Source organism: Rhinolophus sinicus, chromosome 3 (assembly GCF_057876585.1).
Source record: "Rhinolophus sinicus isolate RSI-liver-muscle chromosome 3, RSI-T2T, whole genome shotgun sequence".
Taxonomy (NCBI): Eukaryota; Metazoa; Chordata; class Mammalia; order Chiroptera; family Rhinolophidae; genus Rhinolophus; species Rhinolophus sinicus.
Window position 1 is genome coordinate 198,459,268 of NC_142503.1, and position 23,082 is coordinate 198,482,349.

General features: G+C 55.2%; 1 protein-coding gene across 3 annotated transcripts in view; it reads right to left on the minus strand.

Annotated features, from left to right (window-relative positions):
• Positions 1 to 42: 42 nt before the first annotated feature.
• RTL1 (retrotransposon Gag like 1) overlaps positions 43 to 23,082 on the minus strand; it is a 41,230-nt gene continuing 18,190 nt past the window's right edge. For all 3 annotated transcript variants that reach the window (XM_019747151.3, XM_088797499.1, XM_088797500.1), the window contains one exon: positions 43 to 22,092. In XM_019747151.3, the coding sequence (XP_019602710.3) occupies positions 17,961 to 22,007 (4,047 nt within the window). In that variant the 5' untranslated portion in view covers positions 22,008 to 22,092 and the 3' untranslated portion in view covers positions 43 to 17,960. The remainder of the gene's footprint in view (positions 22,093 to 23,082) is intronic.

Genomic DNA, 23,082 nt, shown 5'->3' on the forward strand with positions numbered 1-23,082 from the left:
ATGTCCATGATGAGTGGCCCTCTTGACGTTCCAGATGAGACCTCAGCTCCAGCCTCCACTGAGGCTCAGATGTCCATGATGAGTGGCCCTCTTGATATTCCAGAACTGAGACCTCACCTCCAGCCTCCGATGAAGCTCAGATGTCCATGATGAGTGGCCCTCTTGATGTTCCAGAACTGAGACATCAGCTCCAGCCTCCGATGAAGCTCAGATGTCCATGATGAGTGGCCCTCTTGATGTTCCAGAATTGAGACTCCAGCGCCAGCCTCCGATGAAGCTCAGATGTCCATGATGAGTGGCCCTCTTGATGTTCCAGAATTGAGACTCCAGCACCAGCCTCCGATGAAGCTCAGATGTCCATGATGAGTGGCCCTCTTGATGTTCCAGAATTGAGACTCCAGCACCAGCCTCCGATGAAGCTCAGATGTCCATGATGAGTGGCCCTCTTGATGTTCCAGAACTGAGACCTCAGCTCCAGCCTCCGATGAAACTCAGATGTGATGAGTGGCCCTCTTGACGTTCCAGAACTGAGACCTCAGCTCCAGCCCCCGATGAAGCTCAGATGTCCATGATGAGTGGCCCTCTTGATGTTCCAGAACTGAGACCTCAGCTCCAGCCTCCGATGAAGCTCAGATGTCCATGATGAGTGGCCCTCTTGATGTTCCAGAACTGAGACCTCAGCTCCAGCATCTATTGAAGCTCAGATGTCCATGATGAGTGGCCCTCTTGATGTTCCAGAACTGAGACCTCAGCTCCAGCCTCCACTGAGGCTCAGATGTCCATGATGAGTGGCCCTCTTGATGTTCCAGAACTGAGACCTCAGCTCCAGCTTCTGATGAAGCTCAGATGTCCATGATGAGTGACCCTCTTGATGTTCCAGAACTGAGACCTCAGCTCCAGCCTCCACTGAGGCTCAGATGTCCATGATGAGTGGCCCTCTTGATGTTCCAGAACTGAGACCTCAGCTCCAGCGTCTATTGAAGCTCAGATGTCCATGATGGTGGCCCTCTTGACGTTCCAGAACTGAGACCTTAGCTCCAGCCTCCACTGAGGCTCAGATGTCCATGATGAGTGGCCCTCTTGACGTTCCAGAACTGAGACCTCAGCTCCAGCCTTTGATGAGGTTCAAATGTTCATGAAGAGGGGTCCTCTTGATATTTCAGAGCTGAGACCCCCAGTTCCAGGCTCGAACGTAGCACAGACATGCAGAACTGGTGAAGAAGCCTGAAGGCCGTGGACTTGCTGGGCAGGACTGGATGTGGCTGAAGTTTGACTTGAGACTGAAAATGACAGAGGAGACTGCTTTCTCCCTTGGCCTGTAGCACGCCTCATTAGTAACATTGGAGGTAGCATTTGAACCCTGAAGGAAGCTGGGTTCTAGATGCAAAAGGAGAGATGTGGAGCAGGGTCATCTGGCAGGAGGAAGGTTTTAGGAAGAGCATGACAGCAGCAATCATGGATTGTGGGTGGGGCACTACTCACAAAGCCTGCTTATGAGTGTGTGTATCTCTGCAGCAAAGTGCTGTTACATTATGCCTTTTAGTTGTGCTGGACTCACGGCTGGCTGCACACCAGCCTTGACCCATGGGGCTGCCAAGTTGGCTGGACCGTGGAATGTAACCCAAGCTGGTTTCTGTGGCTTAGCTCCTCTCCCAAGGGAAGGTGCTAAACGCCCACTTGCCAGCCCAGTGTGAAGCCGCAACCTCAGGGCTGGTCAGATCTGGTTGCCTCTTTCCAGCAACGGAAGTTCATTGAGGTTGGAACTGGGACAGGGCTGGGCCCTTGTGATGGGCGTGGAGATGGCATGGACGTTAAAGGAGGTCCTCCAAGTACATGGGGACAAAATGGCAGCTTGCCAGATGCAGCTGCATTTTAGGCTGGGACCCTGCCCTGAGCACCTTGACTATAGCTGGGGTCCTTCAGGAACTTGGTTGACACTGGACTGTTTACTAAGCTGGAGAGAGAGGACAATTAAAGAAATAAGGCCAAAAATGTTGACTTGCTCAGAAACCATAAGCATGGGTAGAGGCGAAGCAATGAAAAGTGTCGACTTTGGGAGGAGAGACTGCTAAGTATTATTCTGGATATGCTGACTCTGAAATCTCTAGACTTGGTGGTTCTGAGAATCAGATATCATCAGTTATGCTATTCAGACACAGCTACAATAATATATCCCAGAAACTGACATATTTTGTGCAGTTGGAGTCTGCAGGCAAAGGGAGCAGCTAGCAAGAGTTCTTGAAGAAAACACATCTTAACGATGCCAACATCATTTTGGTGACATTTCCTGGAAATTCATTAGAATTTGGAACTATGCACACAAAAACTTCTTTTATGAGTAATCGGAACTCGAGACCTTGGATGGAATGAAGGAGAAATGTCTTAGAGGACTGCCCCGCCCCACCCCACCCTCATTTGACCAAGTTATTTTTAGGAGATTTCTAAGAACAAACAATTATTAGAATCACTCATTACTGATTTCCTAGAAGTCCCCACAACAAATTCTGAAGCCAAATGCAAAACGGATGAGCCAGGCTTCTAATGTCTGTGAAGAACATGTGGAATCTGCTCCCTAAAGCCATCAACTTCAGAGAGATAGGCTCAAAGTAGAGTTTTAGTCGTTACATGAAGGGTTGATGGAACTTCTAGATCACCTTGACTTTAGTAAGATAGGTCAGAGGTTATTATACAGCCCCTCTCAGGAAGATAGTGGCACGCTAAGATGTTGCTGGAGTGTGCTGGGCATTGTGTTGGGACCCTGGGGGAAGAGATGAAATTTGATTGAGCCCCTGCCCTCCAAGTGGGAATGACCAAATTCCAGGTGGTGCTGCTATGGTTTCAGCGCAGAGCGTATAGTCGTCTCCTGATCAGCTCCCCCATTTTACAGACAAGGACACTGAGACTGAGAGAAAGGTTGGTTCCTGATGTCCATTAAGACCAGACCTCTCTCTGGAAGCCATGGATCCATTCCTTACCCTAGGCTGCCTCCGACTTTACTGAGATTCAGAAAGAGCCTGGAAGACTGAGTGGATTGCCTGCTGTCATCCATCAAGAGAGCAGAAGTAGGAAGTCTTGGTGCCAGAGCTCCTGCCTCCTTGGGCAGATTGACTGTGGTGGTACCCGTTTGCCAGGAGCCCAGCCCCAGCACCGCGCTGGAAGACCAGGCCAGAGAGCACGAGGAGGTGTGGGGTGATGCAAGGGTAGGTAGGAACCTCATCTAGAAGTCTCTAGGCCCAGCCACAGTTGGTCTCCAGTTCTCCCCCTCAGGGCCTTAGTTTCCCCACCACTTACTTTGTCCTCCTCCTGCTTGTTGGAGAGACGTTCTTTGGTGGAAGTCACCACTCACACTTTGTGAGCCACGGCCACTTGGCAAAATGGATCAGTGGCAGGAAGGTCAGTGGTTACTGGGGGAGAGGAAATCATGGCCACCTGTCTTCCCAAGAAGGACCAAGCTGGGCCCCAAATTTCACTGGCACTCTCATCTTAGCTCTTAGAAGAAGCAGGGGATGGAGATGCCTTGGGTTGCAATTTTCTCCCAGACGACTGTAATTTTCCCTTCTTATCCTCAATGGTGGCCACCATTTTGAAACTGGGGGCTGCATTATGGCAGGGGCAGTCCCCCTGTGGAAAGCTTTCTGTCAAGCTCCGCTCACACAGAGGGCTGTTCTCACAAGCCACCTTGGAAGGCAATGCTCCTAATAGTACCCTCCCTGTGCTTCTCGGGACACTGTGGACTCCTGACCCCTGCACCCAGCAATCATGTAGGGCTTCTAAGAGCCCCAAACTGGGCCCACCCATGGGTGGGTGGAGGGGGGGTTGGCCTGATGCATGGACAGGAAAATGGGGGGCAGGGCAGCAGCCAACTGGCACAGAGAGTCAGGTGAAATTCAAGCCAGATGTTACTGGATTAGTAATGGAGGGGGGACCCGCACCACAGGGAGACGTTTATTAAGCTAATGTGATAGGTGTGAATCTCTCAGACAGCCCACAGCCCCATGGCTACCTTCCTGCAGCCCAGGGGCCTCTATGGGTAGAGCCCCTCAGACTCCGAATTGCCCTGGGGTGGGCTGGGTGGGGGCGGGCTGGGGGCTGGCAGGGTGTTGTGGAATATTACCTATATACCTGCACTTTACAAAGCACTTTATCTGTTTGCTTGGTGTTGGCTGATGGTGGAAGGAGTGAGCGGAAGTGTGCCTGTCAGTGGGCTGGGTGTTCGTCAGTCCCCCAGGTCAGAGATGGGACCCTGGGTTTGGAGAGGGGCAGAGGCCATTCTGGGTGTATTCACATGTCCGTGAGGTCTGGGATTCAGCCTCCTAGGGCCAGGAGGGGCCTTCTGTGACACCATAGCCAGGGCCTCAGCACCCAGGAATCAAAAGGCCATCGGCTGGGAGGAAAGCCCCCAGGAGCACTCCAGATCTGGCCTTCTGGGGTTCTTAATCAGGCTGGAACTTGCCTCCCTTTACTCAGAATTAACTATGACCCCCAGGGCCAGGGCTTAGCCAACCCCCCCACGCACTGTGCTCCTCCCTGGCCAGTGTGCTGCTGGTGGACGGTTTCTGCAGCCTGGTGCCTGCACTCTCCACCCAGCTCCCGCACAACCCAGCACTAGGCAGGCGCTTCACGTCGGTGCTGGCTGACTGTTCCAGGTTAAGTTCAGGTGTTGTCCTGGCCCAGAGGGCTCAGTGTCCAGGGGCCCTGGCCTGGGTTGAGGGTGGATGTGTGCCTGTGTGCGCCTGGATGTGCATGTGTGCCTGTGTGTGTGTGTGTGTGTGTGTGTGTGTGTGTGCACGCGTGTGTGTACACATGCATGTGAGCGTGCATGCATATGTGGGTCTGTGCTTTTGTGTGTGCATGCATGTGTGAGAGACACATTGTGGAGAGTGACTGGAAGTGACCGTGTGTCTGTCCCTAACCCCAGACACCCTGAGTGTGGATGCTGCACCCACTTCTCCCCCAGACCCACTGCCCACAGTCACTCCAGCTACATACACGCCCCTGAGAGCTTTTCCATTAGCCCATCTGTGTGTCTAGTTCTGCCACAGTGGGCGGTAGAGTGGCAGTCTCAGCCACACCCCCTGCCCTTCCCTGTCCCCATTGCCTGTTCCATGGCTGCCACAGACGGGATTTTGCCCCTATGAGCTGCTGGCACTCCCTTCAACAGTTCTGCCCAGGCTGCCTGGTCAGCTTCTCCTCCTGTGTCCTGGAATGGAGCCTCCCCTTCCCACAGCTCCCCACCTCCTACCCCTTGTCTGGGGTTCTGAGCAGCCCCTCACCCCTTAGACCCCAGCTTCCGGGACAGCTCACAACAGACATTGAGCCACCTCATGGATGGCGGGACAAGAATGGGTTGAGCACAGTTTGTCTGGGCCCTGTGCCCAGCCTCTGCAGCCTCCCATGTCCCCAGACACTGCCCGTGGTGTCTGTCACCCGGTGGCTCTGGCTGGGGCCTCAGGACCGGATGGGCCTCCCGGAATCCAGCTGCTGCGCCATGTTTGGAGGACGCCTGTGCACTTGGCCAGATGCTGCAGGATCCAGGTCAGTTCCCACCGTGCCCCACCCCCACTAATCACCCAGTTGACGCATCTACCTGAGAGTCAGAATCCAGAGGGCGATATTTGTCCTCGTGATGCATAGGCACACACATTGACTTGGATTGAAAGGTGCCAAAATGACGTCAGACTTTTTCTGATAGAAGTCTGTTCTGCCCGATTGTTTGCCAGTGAGGTTGAGAGTGAATAAATCGAATGAGCTTCATTTGCAGCTCTGGGGTTCTAGCAAATATCTATGCATGTCACATATATGACATGTGACATGCAGGAGGTTACATTGGTGGAACTCTTTTGAGTTTGACACAAAAACTTTGTTGCCCATTAAAAAATGTGCTGGGGGATGGGGAGATAGGTGGCTTTTTAAAATACCTTGATGGGGTATGCAAGCAAAACAGTTTGCCGTTCTAGGGCATCCACTCTTCCTCCCTGGCAAGGCTCTTGGGCTTGGAAATGGTTCTCGAAACTTCGTACATGATGGGTATTCTGCTAATGGAAGCGGGCGGGGCGTGGGTGTTGAGCTGGACACTGGGCTGGGCTGTGACTGACCCTCAGAGGTTTCCAGGCCCAGCTTGTGGGTTCTGGGTTCCTCCTCCTCCCCCTCTAGTCTTTTGGAGGGGGGCCCATCTCACGCTTGTCTGTCACCATGGGCTCCATCCTCATGGCTCCCCTCACCCAGCACTGCTTACTGTTACCTGCAAGTACCTGGTTCCAGGGTCTGATCCATCCTTCCCTGTGGACGGGTCATCTCGGGGGCCCCTCCCCTCCACCTGGCCTCTGTCATCCTGGGCACGGCATCTCATCTCCATCACTGTGGACCTGGCCATCACCCATCCATCATCTGCCTCACCTCCATCATCCTCGCTTCGGGCTCATCTGGCCTCCAGGGCCTTGTACATGGTAGGCTTTCATTCATTCGTTTGCACATTCGGTGAAGGTCTACTGTGTGCCAGGCCCTGTGCCAGGCATCGAGTAAACGGACATTGCCCTTGAAAGTGCACGCCTCGGGGAGACGCACAAGAGCCGGTGGATGGCAGAGAGCCTTGGGGACTTGGTGCAGAGAAGGGCAAACTGACTTCATGGGGGCAGGGGGTAGGGGCGGGGAGCTCAGCCAAGGTCTTGCTGAGCAGGGCCTGGAAGCAGAGGTCACATGTGCCCTCTTTCTTCCCCGCTGGTGGCTGACATCTCAGAAATGGTGCCAGGAGCCCAGGCTCTCCCAGCTTTTCCATAGGGCCCCCCTCCCAGGCCCCTGGCGCAGTTCCTGCCCCTCCAGGAGTCTTGGCTGCTTGCACTCTGCACCTCGTCCTCTGGGCCAGCCTCCTTGCTGCCCCTTTTCTTGAAGATTACTCAGTCCTACCCAGATCCTTGGATGTTGGTCACTTCATTCCCTTGTTTAGATGGTAAAACCGATGCTCAGATGGGTTCCCTGAGTGTCACGTGTCAGAACTCAGTTGGAAGGGTAAGGACCAAATTTTGTGCTCTTGACACCAAAGTTGAAATGAATGAATGACTGGGAAGCTGAGGGGGAGGAGGACTTTCACATCTCATTGCGTGGCCCTGGAGTGGCTCAAGGCAGAGTTCCAGAAGAGGAATGTGTTTTGGATGAGGGGCCGTTCCTGGGGGGCGCTGAGGGGTGGGCCCGTCTGTGATGAAGTGGTCATGTTTCTGGGATAAAATAAAAATGGCCGGCAAGGCAGTGAATTTTCTGTAAAGCAAAATTGATTTCATTATAAAATTCTGAGCTATGTCCTTGCTACTTTGGGCTTTTACAATGTATTTTTGTTCTCTAAAATGATAATGGTCATGATGGTGTTTTGTCTATTGATTTTAATGTCTTTACTTGCCCAAGAGTTTGTTGTCAAATATCCATTTTGGAAGTTTCTAGGTCTTGGAGAGCCAGAATCTGGGAACCTCTGGTGCCCATGAAGACCCTGCATATGTTCTGGGACGAGGGGACATGGACTTGTGGGGTATGAGGGGGGCTAAATGTCTTAAAAGGACCCTGTTAAGGGTTGGGGTGGACTTAGTTTTTGGGATCTTGGTAGTCTTAGATGTTTCAAGGTTGCTAATTTGGAATTCTCCCTTTGGTGGATGAACTTCTGTAACTTTTACGATTGTTTATTTGTCCGTTTCCATTTGATTCTGAATCAGAGTTAGTGTGGTGTGTATAGACTGCCTACGGGTCTTTAGGGATGATGTGGGTCCCTGGTGTCCCACCTTCTCTCCAGCATGCCCATCATTCCCGGTGGGAGGGGCTGCTCCTTTGGCCTGTTCCGGAGGGTAGAAACCACTCCAGGTGCCAGTGTCAACTAGGCCCCTCCTCTATCAGGTCACACCGAACCCCTCCTCCGTTCATGTGATACACTGAGCCCCTCTCCTCATAATGTGTCACACGGAGCCTCTCCCCAACTCATGTGTCACACTTGAGTCTGTTCCCCATGTATGTGTCTCACATCACCCCTTCTCCCATCCATGAATAGCACTGAGCCCTCCCCCACCCATGTGTCACAGGATACCCCTCTTCACCCATTTGTTACGTGGAGCCCCCTCAAATGTCACACTTGAGTCCGTATCCCCCCCATACTGAATTTCTTTTCCATTGTGTGTCACACTGAGCCCTTGCCACATGTATGTGTCACATAGAGGTCCTCCAGCATCCCCCTGAACCCCTCTCCCACCCGTGTGTAACGCTGCGCACCACCCTCACTACATGTTACACTGGACCAATCCTTTACTCGTGTGTCATATGGCGCTCCTCCCTACCTGTGTTCACAAGTCTCTCCCCCACCCTTGTGTCACCCTGAGCCCCAGGTATCACACTGAGCCCCTACCCTACTCATGTATCACAGAGTCCCTTGCCTTACGTAGGGCACCTCCCCCCACTCATGTGTCACACTAAGTCCCTTCCTCACTTGTGTTATCTGATCCCCCTTTCTCAACCTATGTGTCTCACTGAGTTTCTTCGTCCCTCATATGTCACATGGAGTCTCTTCTACACCCATTTGTCACACCAAGAGCCCCACCTCAGGGTCACACCGAGCCCCTCCCCTATTCATGTGTCACACTGAACTCCCCCAAATTTGTCTAACACTGCGCCTCTCACCCACTCCTTAGTCACAGTGGGCCCCCTCCCCTACTCATATAGCTTGCGGAGTCCTTCCCCACTCCTGCGTCACACTGAGCTCCAGCTGCCATGCCTGTGTCATGTTCATCCACTCTCCCATCCGTCGTATTGAGCCCCTTCCTGATCATGTGTCACCGAGCCCCTTCTTCTACCCGTGTACTTCCTTGAGCCCTCCTTCTCATGTTACATGGAGTCCCTCCTCCACTCGTGTCACACTGAGCCTCTCTTCCTCCTGTATCACACTCACCCCTTCACTCATATATTACACTTGAATTCATTCTTCACTGATGTGTCCCACTACCCATGTGGCACATGGTGTCCCTCCCACACTCACGTGGCACATAGAGGTCCTCCAGCATCCCCCCGAGCCCCTCTCCCACCCATGTGTCACATGATACCCCTTTTCTACCCACGTGTAACACTGAGCCCCCTCACTCAAGTGTCATACCCCACCCATGTCCACACTGAGCCCCTTTTCCACTTGTATGTCACACTGAGTCCCTCCCACACTCATGTGTCACACTGAATCCCTTCCCCACCCATGTTTTACACTAGGCATCTCCTCCCTCATGTGTCACACTGATCCCGTTCTCTACTTATGTATCATATGAAGTCAGTCTCCCATCCATGTTCACGTTAAGTCCCTCTTCTACCTGTGTGTCACACTGAGCCCCTGCGACACCCATGTGTCACACTGAGCCCCCCATTCATGTGTCACAACAAGGCCCTCCGTTATTCATGCTTCATACTGGGTCCCTCCCCCATTAACGCATCATATGAAGTCTCTCCCCCAACTGATGTCACGTAGAGCACCTTCTCCACTCGTGTCATGCTGAGCCCCCTCACTCATGTGTCACACTGAGTCCTTTCCCATCCATGTGTCACATTGACCTTTCCCCATTCACGTGACACACTGAGCCCCTCTTCTCCCATGTGCAGTGCTGAGTTCCTCCCCCACTCATGTCAAACTAGTCACCTTCCTTCATCCATGTGTTACATTGAGCTCCCCTTCCTCTGATACGTCAAATGGAACCCCTCCTCCACCCATATGTCACATAGAGTCCCCCACTTATCTGTCACATATGGCATTTCCTTCACCCATGTGACTCATGTCACATCAAGACCCCGACCCATGTGGCACACTGAACTCCTCCCTTTCTCACATGTCACATGGAGCTCCTCTCTGACTTGTCACACGTAACCTACTCACCAGTGTGAAATGAGCCTCCCCCATCCATGTGTAACTCTGCCCCCTCCCATTCACGTGTCAACTGAACCTCTCTTCCACTCCTGTGTCACACTGAGCCCAACTCCACTCAGGTGTCTCATAGAGCACCTCCTTCATGAATGTGATACGCCAAGTTCCCCAACTCATGGGTCACACTGAGTTCCTTCACTACTTATGTGTCACATTGACCCCTGTCTCCACCCATGTGTCACACCAGGCGCCTCCTCCATTTGTGTGTGACAGTTTCTCAACCCTATTTATGTTTCACACTAAGCCCCTTCTCCCACTCACGTGTTACACTGAACCCCTCCCCCACTTATGTCACACTGAATCCCTCCCCCACTTGTGTGTCACATGGAACCCATTCTTTACCCTAGTGTTACATGAGCCCCTTTCCTGTCACATGTCACATGGGGTCCCTCTTCCATCCATGCGTTACATGGAGCCCGCCACTCATGTGTCATACTAAGTCCCTTTCCCACTCATGTGTCGTATGCAGCCCTTTCCCCACACATGTAGTACATCGAGCCTTTCTCCCTCTCATGTGTCACATGGAGCCCTTCTCCACCCACGTGTCAAACAGAGCTCCCATTCATGTATTCTTTCCCTATCCATGTTATACTGATCCCCTGCTTCATTCATATGCTACACTGAGTCTTTCCCCCTACGTGGTGTGACACTGTGTCCCTTCCCTACTCATGTGACACATAGAGCCCCTTCTCTGCCCATGTGCCACCTAGAGCCCCTATTCCACCCATGTGTCAAACCAAGCCCCCATTCATGTGTCATACAGAGTCCCTTCCCTCCCTGTCTCACACTGAGGCCCTCCTTCTCCTGTGTCTCACTGAGTCCCACCACTTATATGTCACACCGAGCCCCTGCTGCACCCATCTGTCACACTGATCCTTCCCCCTCGTGTTATGTGGGTTGCTACCCCATCTATGTATTGCATTGTCCCCATTCACCAGTTGTGTCACACTGAGCTCCCTTTTCCACTCATGAGTCACACAGACTCTCTCCTCCACTTATGTATCACATAGAGCACCTCCTTCACTCGTGTCACACTGAGCCCCTCCGACATCCAAGTGTCACCGCTATCCCCCACTTAGGTGTACTTATGTATCACACTGAGTCCTTACCCCACTCATGTGTTACCCATAGCTCCTTCCCCACTCATGTGTCACAGTGAGCTCTTCCTGCATGCATATGTCACACTGAACCCCCCCAACACGTGTCACACTGAGTCCCTTCTCTATCATGCATCATATGGAGTCCTTCCTCTGCTCGTGTCACACAGACTTTCTTCCTGACTCATATATCACATAGAGTACCCCTTTCACCCATTTGTCATATTGAGCTCCTCCCCCACTCATATGTCACACTGAGCTCCTCCCCTACTCATTTGTCACATGGAGCCCCTCCCCAACCCCATCACATGGAGCCCCTCCCTCACCCATGTGTCACGTGGAGCTCTTCCCCATATGCATACCCTTCCCCCCTTCCATGCCCAGTTCTCCTAAGGGCCTTTGATGTTTATTGATCACCAACCACTTGTGGGTCTGTGGTGCTGGGGGTTGGTGAGTTGATGGTGAGGCTGGTAGCAGAGGCAAGTGGACATGGTGGGCAAGAAAGGTGTGCAGGAACAAGGGAAGCTCTGTTGTAAACAATTTTATTGGTATCGCTACATACATACAATCTACCCACTAAAGTACACAATCCAATGGTTTTTAGTATATACACAGATATGTGCAACCATCGATGCATTTAATTGGAGAACATATCACCCCTCAAAGAAATCCCATAGCCTTTAGCTATCACCCCCATACACCCATCTCCTGTCCTCAACCCTAGGCAACCCCTCATCTACTTTCTTTTTCAGGGAAACTGAGCTTCTGTTGGGCTCAGTGACTCCTCATGGGGTCCCAGACGTGCCCACTGAGCCCCGTATCAGACGCCAAGAGGTGAGACAGGAAAACTGCTGGGAGCAGAAAGCCGCAGAGGGGGTGGGGTCAGACCCCTGATGTCCACTCACAGCTCCTGTGCCAGCATCAGGCATGCCCCCCCACCCAGTGCCCCCCACCTCCATGATCTGGCCCCTCTTTGCTTTCTCCCAGGCCTCTTGTGGAGCCCAGCTAAGGAAGACCCTGGCCCTGGCCAGAGGAGGGAGTAGCAGGGCAAGGCTGGGTGAGGTGGGCGGTACCACGGTGTCACAGGTCCCCAGCAGTGGGCCATGTTGCCTGGGCTGGCTGTCCCTTGCTGTTGCTGCTCTAACCACTAGCAGCAGGAGTCCCACCCGTCATCCGGGTGCTTGCAGTGCGCTTCCAAGAGGAGGGTTGCGGCCATAGTAAGTAGGAGGGGGGTGAGAACGGCCTCATCCAGGAGTTGATGCCCAGTTATCCAGCGCCTAGATGATGCCTTTCTTCATCCCCTTCAACCAGCGCAGCCCCGGACCCTCCTCTGCACCCCTGGCTGCGTGGGGCATGCCCTCAAGCTTGTGCTGCCCGCCGACCTCTTCCCAGCATGCTCTTCTCTTCTCATGCAGCTCCCCAAGGTCCTGCAGAGGGGGAGTGCCTGGCTGGCCCATGTCTTAGACCCCCTCCTCGGAGGGCAAGGCTGTGCCTCCAGTGGTACACACCCCAGGGCTGGGTCCAGGGCCACCCTCTGACTTGGTGGCCAAGAACAGAGAGGCCAGGGGTGGGTCAGGGGACATCACTGAGGGGGTTGTGCTGTGCTCCTGGAGGGAGTGCTCCGAGAGGACCCAGCTCCAGGACAGGTAGGCAGATGTCAGCGAGACCGTGCCCTTTTTCCCTAGGATGGGGGAGGGGCTCAGACAGAGCAGGCTGACCCTTCCTGCGGCCACAGGAGGAGGGTCTCCTTGAGGGGCCTTAGCCTCTACCCAGGCCTCTTTCATGACCAGGAGGCTGAGGCCCTTCACAGGCGGCTGCTTCCTCTCTCCTTCAACCCAATCCGAAGACATTCCAGCTGCCCCAGAATTCCTAACTCGGGGTCCTGCCTCCTTTAGACAGAAGCTGTCAGCAGTTGCCCTGTTCTTCCCCTTGTCCATCCCTGCCCAAGCTGGGTGCCCAAGGGAGCTGGACCAATGGCCCCCTGGGCCATGGCCTCTGTCTTTTGTGTCCCTTACTAACTCAGGTGCATGGTGGGAGGTGACCCGTGCCAAACCCCTGTGGAATCATTAACCTACTAACCAGCCATGCATGCAGCCAGCCCAGGCACGCGTGTGGGCGGCAGGGCAGGGGAGGTCTTGCCCACAGCAAGAAGCCATTGGAGTAGAACACGAGGGCCGCTGGCTCCCTTCCCCTTTCCTGCCCGCCTCCCCCATCCTCCCCTTCCCACCTCTGCCTCCTTCTCAACTCCTGTCCCATGTGCCTCCCCTCCCTCTGTCTTACCATTGCATCGTTGGTACTTCACGGCATCTGGAGGTCCTTGTTGAGTCAGGAAGGCCTTCCTGAGGAGGAGGCAGCTTGAACAAAGGTGGGCGACTTCACGGAGAGGCAGGAGTATGTTGTGTGTGCATTTGTCGGGTGGAGTGTGTTGGAGCAAGACGTGTGACAAGGGGAATGGAGATCCCAGCATGGAAGGCCTCAATGTAGGCCAAGGAAAGGCCTTTATCACACTCAGGGTGCCCTTTGATATAAACAGGGGCTTGAGGAGTGGACAGTGTGACACATGGGACAGGTAGTTCTCCAGAACCCTGGGCACCAGTTTCTGGGATCTGAAGGGTGGGGCTAGGGCTGAGTCTGCGTGTTCAGCAGAGCCCCCCAGTGACTCTGGTGGGGTAGGCCCAGGGCCTCACTTTGGGAACAGCTTCATGAGAAGTGGAAGGAAGTGGCCAGAACACGGTGCTGCCTCTCTTCCCGGTCCTGCCTCTACTGAGCAAACAGCCCCGCTGCCCACCAGACGCCTGCCCTGCCCACCCGTCCTCTCTCTTCTAGTGATGCTTCCTTTGCCTTCAGCCTGAGCTAAACTGACCTTCCATGGAGGCCTGGCTTTGGCTGCCTGGGTGACTGTGAATTCTTAGGTTGAAGGCGTTCAGAAACAAATCCTCTGTTTGTTCTGGAAGACTCTGTCGGGTCAGGATGAGGGTTGCCGTTTGGGTCCAAGATCCCCTCTTGGTGGTGCCCATTGGCCGGCAGCAGTGTCCTGGGCGGGGGTGGGAGTGACGAATGGGCTCTGGGTGTCGCCTTCCTCTTTTTCTTTTGGGAAGCAGGTCGGGACTGCCCTGGTGGGTGGGGAGGGGACTAAGCTTCTCTAGTTCTATCATACCCTTTACATGGACACCTGCGTCAAGAGCCCCCTAATTGGATCTTTGGCCACCTGCAGGAGCGATGGGCAGATCCGGCTCTGAGTGGTGAGTAGCCATCAGCTGCCTGGGGATGTGTGCTGTTGCACGCTTCAGAACCCGCACATCTGTAGGGGTGAGCTGGGAGGTGGGAGAGAGGTTGGCAACCGTTCCTGGGGTGGAACTTGGGGGTCCCCTGGTCCCTTGCATGGTGTCAGAGTTCAGTGAATGCCAGTGATCTGGGGGCTGGGGACGGAGGACATGGGTACATTTAGTTGTGACCTGGCATGGCCACATGCTTGTGTGCCAGGCACCCATTGTCCAGAGAACCAGATGCTTATCTTGAGTTTTCACCTTTTTGTTGTGGCCATGATGTCATAACCCAGCATGTCGTTTAGCACTAACTCTTTTTTTTTTTCTTTTTTCCTTTCAGGGGTAAAAAGGTTTGTATTGAGTTTTTAAAATTCTTTTTCTAGGAAGACAGGGATCTCATCACCCAATGTTTTTGCCTTGTCAATAGTTTTCCTTGGCCTGGGGGCTGCCTCTCTTCTCTGTAAATGGGGATAAAGCCCCCTCTGGCTGGATTGGGGCAGGGGGCCCAGTGGGGCCAGGTCATCACTGTCTGCTTGTGTGGGAGGCAGTGGCCAGTATTGTGCTGGCAGCCCCATTGGTCTGTTTGTATGTGTATGTGCGCAAGTGTATGCATGTCACGGTGGAAAACGTGTGCGTCTCAGTGGGCCTGTGGACTCCCTACTGAGGGGCAGGGCTGATAATTTGGTGACAGATTCTCAATTTGGCCTTAGCTGAGAGGGTGTCTCATTGCCCCTCCATCTGAGCTGCAGGGACGCGAGGGGTCATGCATCCATCCCCCAGTCATCCCCTACCTAGCAGGCATATAGTTTTGCCCTGGGGATCCAGCGTCTGGGACCCCCAGGGGCAGCCTGAACAAGGGGCCTGTGCTCTGTGGCCTCCCCAGTGGGACCCCAGGCTCTGCCCCAAAGGAGTTCATGCCAAAGGATTTGGGAGTACCCAGAAGAGTATCACCTGGCAACAAAAGGGATTTTAGGAATCAAACACCCTTGGAGATTGTCTTGTTGCCCCCAAAACTCCCTTCACCTCTGGCCACATCCTCCCTTTGATGATGGGAAAACAATCCTGAAGACTGGAAAGCCACTAGTCAGGGTCACCCAGCAAGTCGGTGGGGCCACGAAGGGGAACGCTGGAGTTCTTGCAGCTGAGCCACTGGCCTTGACCCATGGGACCTGCCGTGGCCTCTTGGGGCTGCTGTCAGGGACACAGACAGATGTGGTGCCTTTGGCTCCTGGGGCCACTGTGATGCCAGCTGTTTGTAGAGATGGTTTCTGTGCTCTATAAACATAGGTGTGCATGGGGGGTGTGGCAGTGGCCCAGGGTAAGTGAGCAGAGGCCCCAGGAGGGCTCCAGTCCCAGCTGTGTTCCTAACTCCTTGGCCATCAGGTCGCCTGCCCTGTTAGGCCCTTGGTTTCTCCAAGTTTATCCTGAACAAGTGGCCCTGGAAGGCCATGCATGGGTGGTGGTAGAGGACAGGAACTCTGAGTGCTGGCTGCCTCTAGCACTTACTTAATGGCCCTTTTAATTGTCACAGCAACCCCGACAGGTCCTAGCAGTAGGTGAGGAAGCTGAGGTTGGGAGAGAGGTGTGCAGCCAGTCGGAAGGGGACTGGGTGGGGTGGGGAGAAGCCCAGAAGTATAGCTGAGCCCCTGGCTCTGAACCTGGAGGTCCTGACCATGACCTCTTGGTGCTGCCATCAGGGGTAGATGCCTCAGACCGATGGATGGGTGGGTGATGGCCAGTCACCCCTGGGGACCAGTGAGGGCACAGGGAATGAGAATGGAGTAGGACCAGGGAAGGCACAGAACTCTGGAGCCAGTGAAAATGAGATATGTTAGTGGGATGTAGCTTTCCTTAGGATGGGTAGGGAGGGGCCGGCCTGTGAGGGGGATGGGAAGTCAGGCCGCCCAGCACCCCTGACCTGTGAACCTGAGATCTGCTTAGTGATTTCATGGTGCCACCCATCAGGGGCAGATTCCATACTAAGAGGGCAGACCTGGGGTCCATGACAGACCTCATTGTCAGGCTCACTCTTCCAGCTGAGGTTCCTGGTCGTGCTGGGAGTGGTCCATGTCTTTCCACAATGTCCCAGTGCCCCAGTGTGCAGGGGTGGGGCAAGGGTGCTCTTTGAGGTCAGATGCTGCTGCTGGGTAGGTGGGACCCGAGGCCAGGCAAGGAGGTGTGGGTGAGGGGGTCTGTTACATGAGTGAATCCTGAGTGCGTGAGTGCCACCCTCCCTGCTGCCTTACTCCCTTGGGACCTCCTCCCCCTCAGTAGAATCATTTTGCCACTTTTAGGACAGTGTGTCTTTGGCCTTCTCCATTAGGTGGGAGATAATGGGAGAAGTACCTGAACTGGGGCTCATTGGTTCTCAGACCCTGAGTTAGGAGGCAGAGCACAGCCTGCACACCCCTCATTTCTCCTGTGGCGAGAAGGCTCAGGCCAGTGGTAGGACTTGGATTTCTGGGGTCCCTACTTTTGGACGCTCAAGAAGAAGTAGCTCCCGGTGTCTTCTGTGCCCCCCACACTCCTTTCAGAGTGTGTCAGGCAGCAGGTGGGGCCTTTTTCAGGGAAGAGCCCAGCTCTCTCCCCGCCTTCCCCTTCTCTCTTCTGCTCCCCACTCTACTGCCCCCCTCTTCTTTTCTGCTTGCCCCCCACCCTCCATTTTCAGAACAAACCACGAAGTCAGATAGTCTTTTATTCTGCTTTATTTTGTGGGGTGGGAAAAAGTGAGAGGGGGAAGGTATGGGAGAAGGGTCTCCTCCCCGTGGCAAGAGAGCGGTGGTCTGGTGGGAACACTCAGCTACTTGGCGTAGTCCACTGGGGGTCTCGGGCTTCCCCAGTGTCTCTTGGAGCCCCCTCCCCTTGTCATGGGCCTCCAGGCCCCTGTGCTGTTAGTGCTGAGCGGGGGTGGCGTGGGGTGGGGCAAAGCAGACACCAGTGTCCTGTGGAGTCATGGTGACTCTCAAAGATGCAGGTCCGGTAAGTACTGGTATGTTGGGACGTTCTGTGGAGCACACTGTCCAGGTAAGAGGCAGAGCTCAGGGTCAGGCAGTCAGTATGGAGGGAGCTGGACCAGACTGTGGGGGTGGCTGGCTTTGCAGGGGGTGGAGGGGGTGGGGGAGGCACAACAGCACACCACCAGACATGGGGTTGGGGGTTGGGGGCCAAGGGGAGCAGGAGCACCTGTGCTGGAGGTAGAAGAAATCAGTGGAGCACCCAAGGTTAGTGTCCCAGGATGGCACAAGGTGGCCATGTGTCACCAGGGGGTGGGTCCCTGGCATCTGCTTGCTTGGCTGCCTCTGCTGTGCCTGATTCCTCACCTAGCCTGGGGTCATGGGGTCATTTCCTGCTCATCACTGCTTTCTCCTCTCATTGATCTCACTCCCAGTGGTGGGCCTGGGACCTGGAGAATTAAGACGGGATGTGTAGCCCTGAGCTGGCTCTGGGTTTCTGATGACCGGATAGTCCATTGGCACTGATGATGTTGCTGGTTGATGAGTTGAAGAAATCATTGCCCTTTTCGAGTGGGTTCCCCTTGGGTCAGGAGTGGCAAGGAGACGGCACTGGGTGGGAGCGAAGCAGGCTGAGGCACGGGGAGACTGGGAGGAGATAGTATGGGGTGTTGGGGGCAGAGGAGTGGAGGGCCCAGTTGCTGGCCAGGAGGTGTTTTCAGTGGTGGTCTGCGTCTGCGTCATCGTCGGGGAGTTCTTCCAGCCTTGCTCCTTCTCTGGGCTGTCTTCTCGGGATGGGGCCCGAGGCCTCTGTGCAGATCATGGCCAGAAAGTGGGTCAGGGTCCTGGCCGCTGGCTCCTGGTCGGTCAGGCTGGTCTGCCCGTGGGCACCGCGCAGGTGGTTGTGTAGGAAGCTGAGGATTCCAGAGCCCAGCGGGGCTTGTTGGCGGGGCGGGACAGCGAGGCTGCTGTCGGTCTGCGCTTCCTGCGCGTCGTCCTCCCGCGCGCCGTCCTCCTGCACATCCTCCTCCTGCGCGTCGTCCTCCTGCGCGTCCTGCGAGGTGTCTTGCAGGCCGTCATGCAGGCCACACTGACGGTAACGTTGCAGGTCGTCTTGCAGGGCTTCTCGCAAGACGACATCACCATCGACGACGTGCAGCTCCAGGTAGCGGCTCCCACGCAGTGAAGGGCGGGTTCCTTCTCCCGGGGTGATTCTGACACGGAAGCGCTCACACAGCATCATCCAGAATGCGGGCGTGAGGCGCAGGCCCCGGGGGCCCTGGGGCAGAAGGGCGCTCTGCTCCGCCCGCGGCTCCACCTGGAGGGTGTTAGCGCCCATGAGAGGGGGCATCTGCGTGAGCAGCTGGGTGATGGCCGTGGCGATGTGGCGGCTGGTGAGGAGGGACGAGTCGAGGATGAGGCGCAGGGACCGCCTGGCGGGGCGCGGAGCCAGCTCCAGGGTGGGCGCAGGCGGCGGCGGGAGGCGCCGCCCTGCTCTGAGCAGCACCAGGAGCGCGGCCACGGCCAGGGTGTTCTTCCAGAACAGCAGGCCTCGGAAGAAGTGCAGAATGACGGCCCTGATCTGGGCCACGCTGAGGTGGGCCAGGAGGCTGCTGAGGATCTGGTCAGCTGGTATCCGCGCCAGGAACTCCTGCTGGAGGGTCTGCGCACGGGGCTCGTCCTGGGCGGGTGCATCCTCGCTCCCCTCTTCCTCGGCGGCTTCTGGGAGCTGATCCCTGCGGGATCGCCCCGCGGCGAAGAGCATCCGGGGCTGGGTGGCAGTGTGGGGCTGGAAAGGCCTGCGGTGGGGGTTTCTCACGGGCGGCAGAGGCCGGCCGCCGTCTTGCTCGGGCCGCTCCATGACGTCAAAGCGGAAGTGGGAGAAGAAGAAGACCCAATGCCCGGGGAGAAGTACGGTGAGCCTGTCATTATTCAGAGAGGCTAGATCCTCTGTGTTGAGAAGGATCATGATGGGCTCCTCGGTGTTCTCCAGGTAGCGGCACCACACCATGAAGGCAGCCCGTATTGGAAGAATCTTCATTTCCACCTGAGAGTAGTCGACCTCGATAGGGGAGATGTTTCGGGAGTAGAAAGCGCAGGAGACTCTCTTGCCGGTCTGGTCATCTACTTGGATCAGGGAGGCGTGCAGGGCCGTCTTGGTGACGCCTGTTTCCAAGTAGAACGGGTTCTGTGGCTTGGGGTGGTGGAGAAGGGGCGCCTTGCGGAAAGCCCGCTTCAGGCATTCGAAGGCCTCCTGCTCCTCATCTCCCCAGAAGAACGGGTCGGTGGTCAGGAGCTGCCGCACCAGGGGCTCTGTGATGATGGTGAAGCGCTCCACGAAGTGGCGGTAGGGGAAGATGAACTCTATCAGGTGTCGCAGGGACTTCTTAGAGCCAGGGATGGGGTACCCTGTTACGGTGGTCACGATGTTCTTGTTCAGTTTCACCCCTTTGGGAGTCATGACGAATCCCAGGAATTCGGCAGTGTGTCGGTGGAACTGGCTCCGGTCCAGCGAGCAGTAGACGTTGTGATGTCGGAAGCGGACCAGGACCTGGCGGACATGTTGAAGGTGCTCCTCCTGGCTCATTGAATAGATGAGGACGTCCTGCCCGTAGGAGAGCACAGAGTAGCCTAGCATGTCCTTCAGGATAAAGTGAATCACCCTCTGAGGGATGGTAGGGTCTGAGGAGACCAGGAAGGGCTTGTAGCTCTCCATCTCTTGAAGCTCCAAACCAAACGCTGCTCTCCATACATCTTCTGCTTGGTGTATATTTATGCTTTCCTCCACAATGGTGCCACGCAGCTCCAGCTTTGTGAACCATGTGGCTCCGTGTAACTGATCGAACAGTTCTGGAATCATCTGTATGTAGTCCTGTCTGTTGGTCAGCATGTCCTGCAGGTCCCAGTATTCATCCCGCAGCCTGGCTCTTTCTTGCATCCCAGCACCCACAGGTTCCCAAGGCGCAGAGGAGGGACACTCGTAGAAGGTCTCACTGTGATCACTGTCTCCAGCCTGCTGAAGCTCAGAGGGCTCTGATTCAGAAAGATCATCGGATCCGTCTGAGCTTGGCTGGTCGGAAGTCTCATCATCTGCTTCCTTCGGGTTAAACACGTCGGCCAGGTCGGAATACAGGGGCGGCAGTCCGGGTAGCAGGCTTATGGCATGTCTCTCCAGTGCGATGCATGGTGGGGGTGGGCGGAAGCAGTTCTTCAGGCAGTAGGGAGAGTGGAAGGTGCAGCGGCCTTTGACCCAGTCCACTTCGGGGGTGTGGACTCGGAGCCAGTTGATGCCCAATATCACAGAGAAGTTGGGTGAAGGGACGATGTCGAACTCGATGGACTCCTGGTGGTTCTGGTGAATGCACACCAGGGGCTCTGTGTAGAGCCAGACAGGTTCGTTGCCAACTAGAGAGCCATCCATGCTTTGGATCGGCTGCGGATAGGGCTTTTCGTACAGCTCAACGTAGTGCTCTTGGGCGAACCTCTCATCCATGAAGTTGGAGCCCGCTCCCGAGTCCACCAGGGCCTGAACTGCGACGCTGTGGTAAGGGTTCACTCTCACCATGAGCAGCAGGAAGAGATGGTCGCGGTCAATGGTGGGGTGGACTTCGCAGGGCAGCCAGCTGCTAACCATCCACCTCTCTGGAGCAGGTGAGTCGATCCAGGTCAGGTTCCGTGGGCGGGCCTCTGGGGGCAGCCTGAGCATTGCTCTTCTCTCTGCCAGCTTCTCTTCTATTTGCAGGACGAGCACAATCAGACTGTCCAGCGAATCGGGCTGAGGGACCCGGAACAGATAATGCCTGATCTCCTCGTTGAGCCCCTGGCACAGGTGGGCTTGCAGAACTTCGTCTGGCCAACCCAAGGTGGGTACCAGGCCCTGGAACTCGTTGATGTAGTCAATGGCGGCGCGATCCCCTTGCCTGATGTTGAACATCGCCTCTTCCGCCACACGCAGTGCCTGCCTATACTCAAACACATCTGACATGGCCTCCAGGAAGGCTGGGAAGTCGCCAATCAGGGGACTGTCTTCCTGCACCAGCGCTTTGGCCCATTCTAAGGCCAAGCCAGAGAGGTGGCAGATGATGTACCCCACTCGCAGGCGGTCATTGTAGAACATTCTAGGGTAGCTTTGTAAGATCAGTTGGCAGAGCACGATAAACTCGTGGTATTCTCTGCGATCCCCGGAGAATTGTTTTGGGAGTGGCAGTTGGCCCGCGCTGATCCCTTTCATCAAGATCTCTTCTGCTACTCTTTGCTGTTCTCGGAGGTCTTGCATCCGGAAGTACAGAGAGATGATGGACCTCACCATGGCCATGAATTCCGCAGTCGAGGTGTCGGTCTGCTCTTCAGGACGCTCCTCCTCTCCCAATTCATCCAGGTCAGTGTTGTACTCTTCCTCTTCCTGGTCTCCCCATGGGTTGCCTGATGCTTCTTCCATTTTGCCAGGTGCCTCACCAAGTGGATCCCCCATTTCCTGATGTGAACCAATGAGTGACTCCTCCAGGTCTTGGAGTAGGTCATTGGGTGGATCCTTTATTTCCCTATGTGGGCCACTGGATGGCTCCTCCATGTCTTGGAGGAGATCAATGGGCAGCTGTGCCATGTCCTGGGCTGGGCCGCTGGCCGGCCCCGCCGCCTCCTGCACTCCGCTGCCTGATGTCTCCACGGCGGTGTTGGGTGAGCCCTCGGAGGACTCCATTTGTTTTGATGATGGATTCTTACGCTCCATCATCGTCTCAAATGAGTCTTCAGAGGGTTCTATCATTTCGTCGGATGGAAAGGCGTGTTCTCTGAAGACTGGTAAGGTGGCGATGCGTCCAGTCAGTGACTGGGCCCACAGAGATCAGAACCTGGTGGGGAAGGAGGGTGGGGAGGAAAGGCAGTGGTTTAGGGTCTCAAGGTCAGGGTCAGGTACTCCAGGACAAAGCAGATGCCCAACTCATCAGAATAGAGAAACCGGGGAAAGCCTTCCTGTGTCCCACTGGGGGTGCCCCGAGGAGAGAAGCTGTCCAACCCCTGACCTTCTAGCCTACTCTCGCAGGCGCACTCTGCCTGTCTGGCCTGCCTACTTCCCCATGGCTGTGAGAAATTCACAGCTCATAAATTTTCTGGGGCGATGTGCCCAGAGCGCCGCTGTGGCAGGCAGGCACCTGGCAGGATGCACTGGCTGCTTCATTTCACCCTGGCACACATGCCTGGTCAATCCTCCTTCCCTTTTGTGGTCACCCAAGAGTCACAGAGGTCACCTCTCAGTGCCATGCAAAGCCGCCCCTGGCAGGAGAGGCGCCGTGGAGCAAGATTGGCCTCCTCGGTGTGAGGCGGGAATCTCTAGCAGAGATGCCCACTGTTTGAGAAGGTTAGGGCAAGAGGAGAAAAACGGGCCCCTGGCCGCTTTCCCATCAGTCAGTTGCGTTAGCAGTCCCAAGTAGCTCTTAGTTCCTCCCCCAGATTCAAAGTAGAAATTGGGGGGGGGGGGCAGATAGATCTGGATTCCTGGTTTTAGTTTTTCCATAAACGTTTATAAAACTTCTGTGATGTCCCAGAGACTTGCACATCTGTGACGTGATTCTGACTCAGAATTTTTTGCTGATTTTCCTTCCTCTCTTTCATCGACTTCCAATGCTGGGTTCTCCCTAGCTCTGAGCTGTTGAGGAGACCTGCAAGTCTTCTCCCCACCCCTCCTAAAATCTCCCCTTTCCCAGGGTTGCCCTCTTCGTGGGGTTTCAGGAACCTCAGACATTTAGCCTCAGTTCCACACATGCAAAGATGTTGACTGGCCCATGTGTATTGGGTGGGGCTGACCTCTGCTCTAGTAGCGACACCCATTCTCTGTTGCTGGT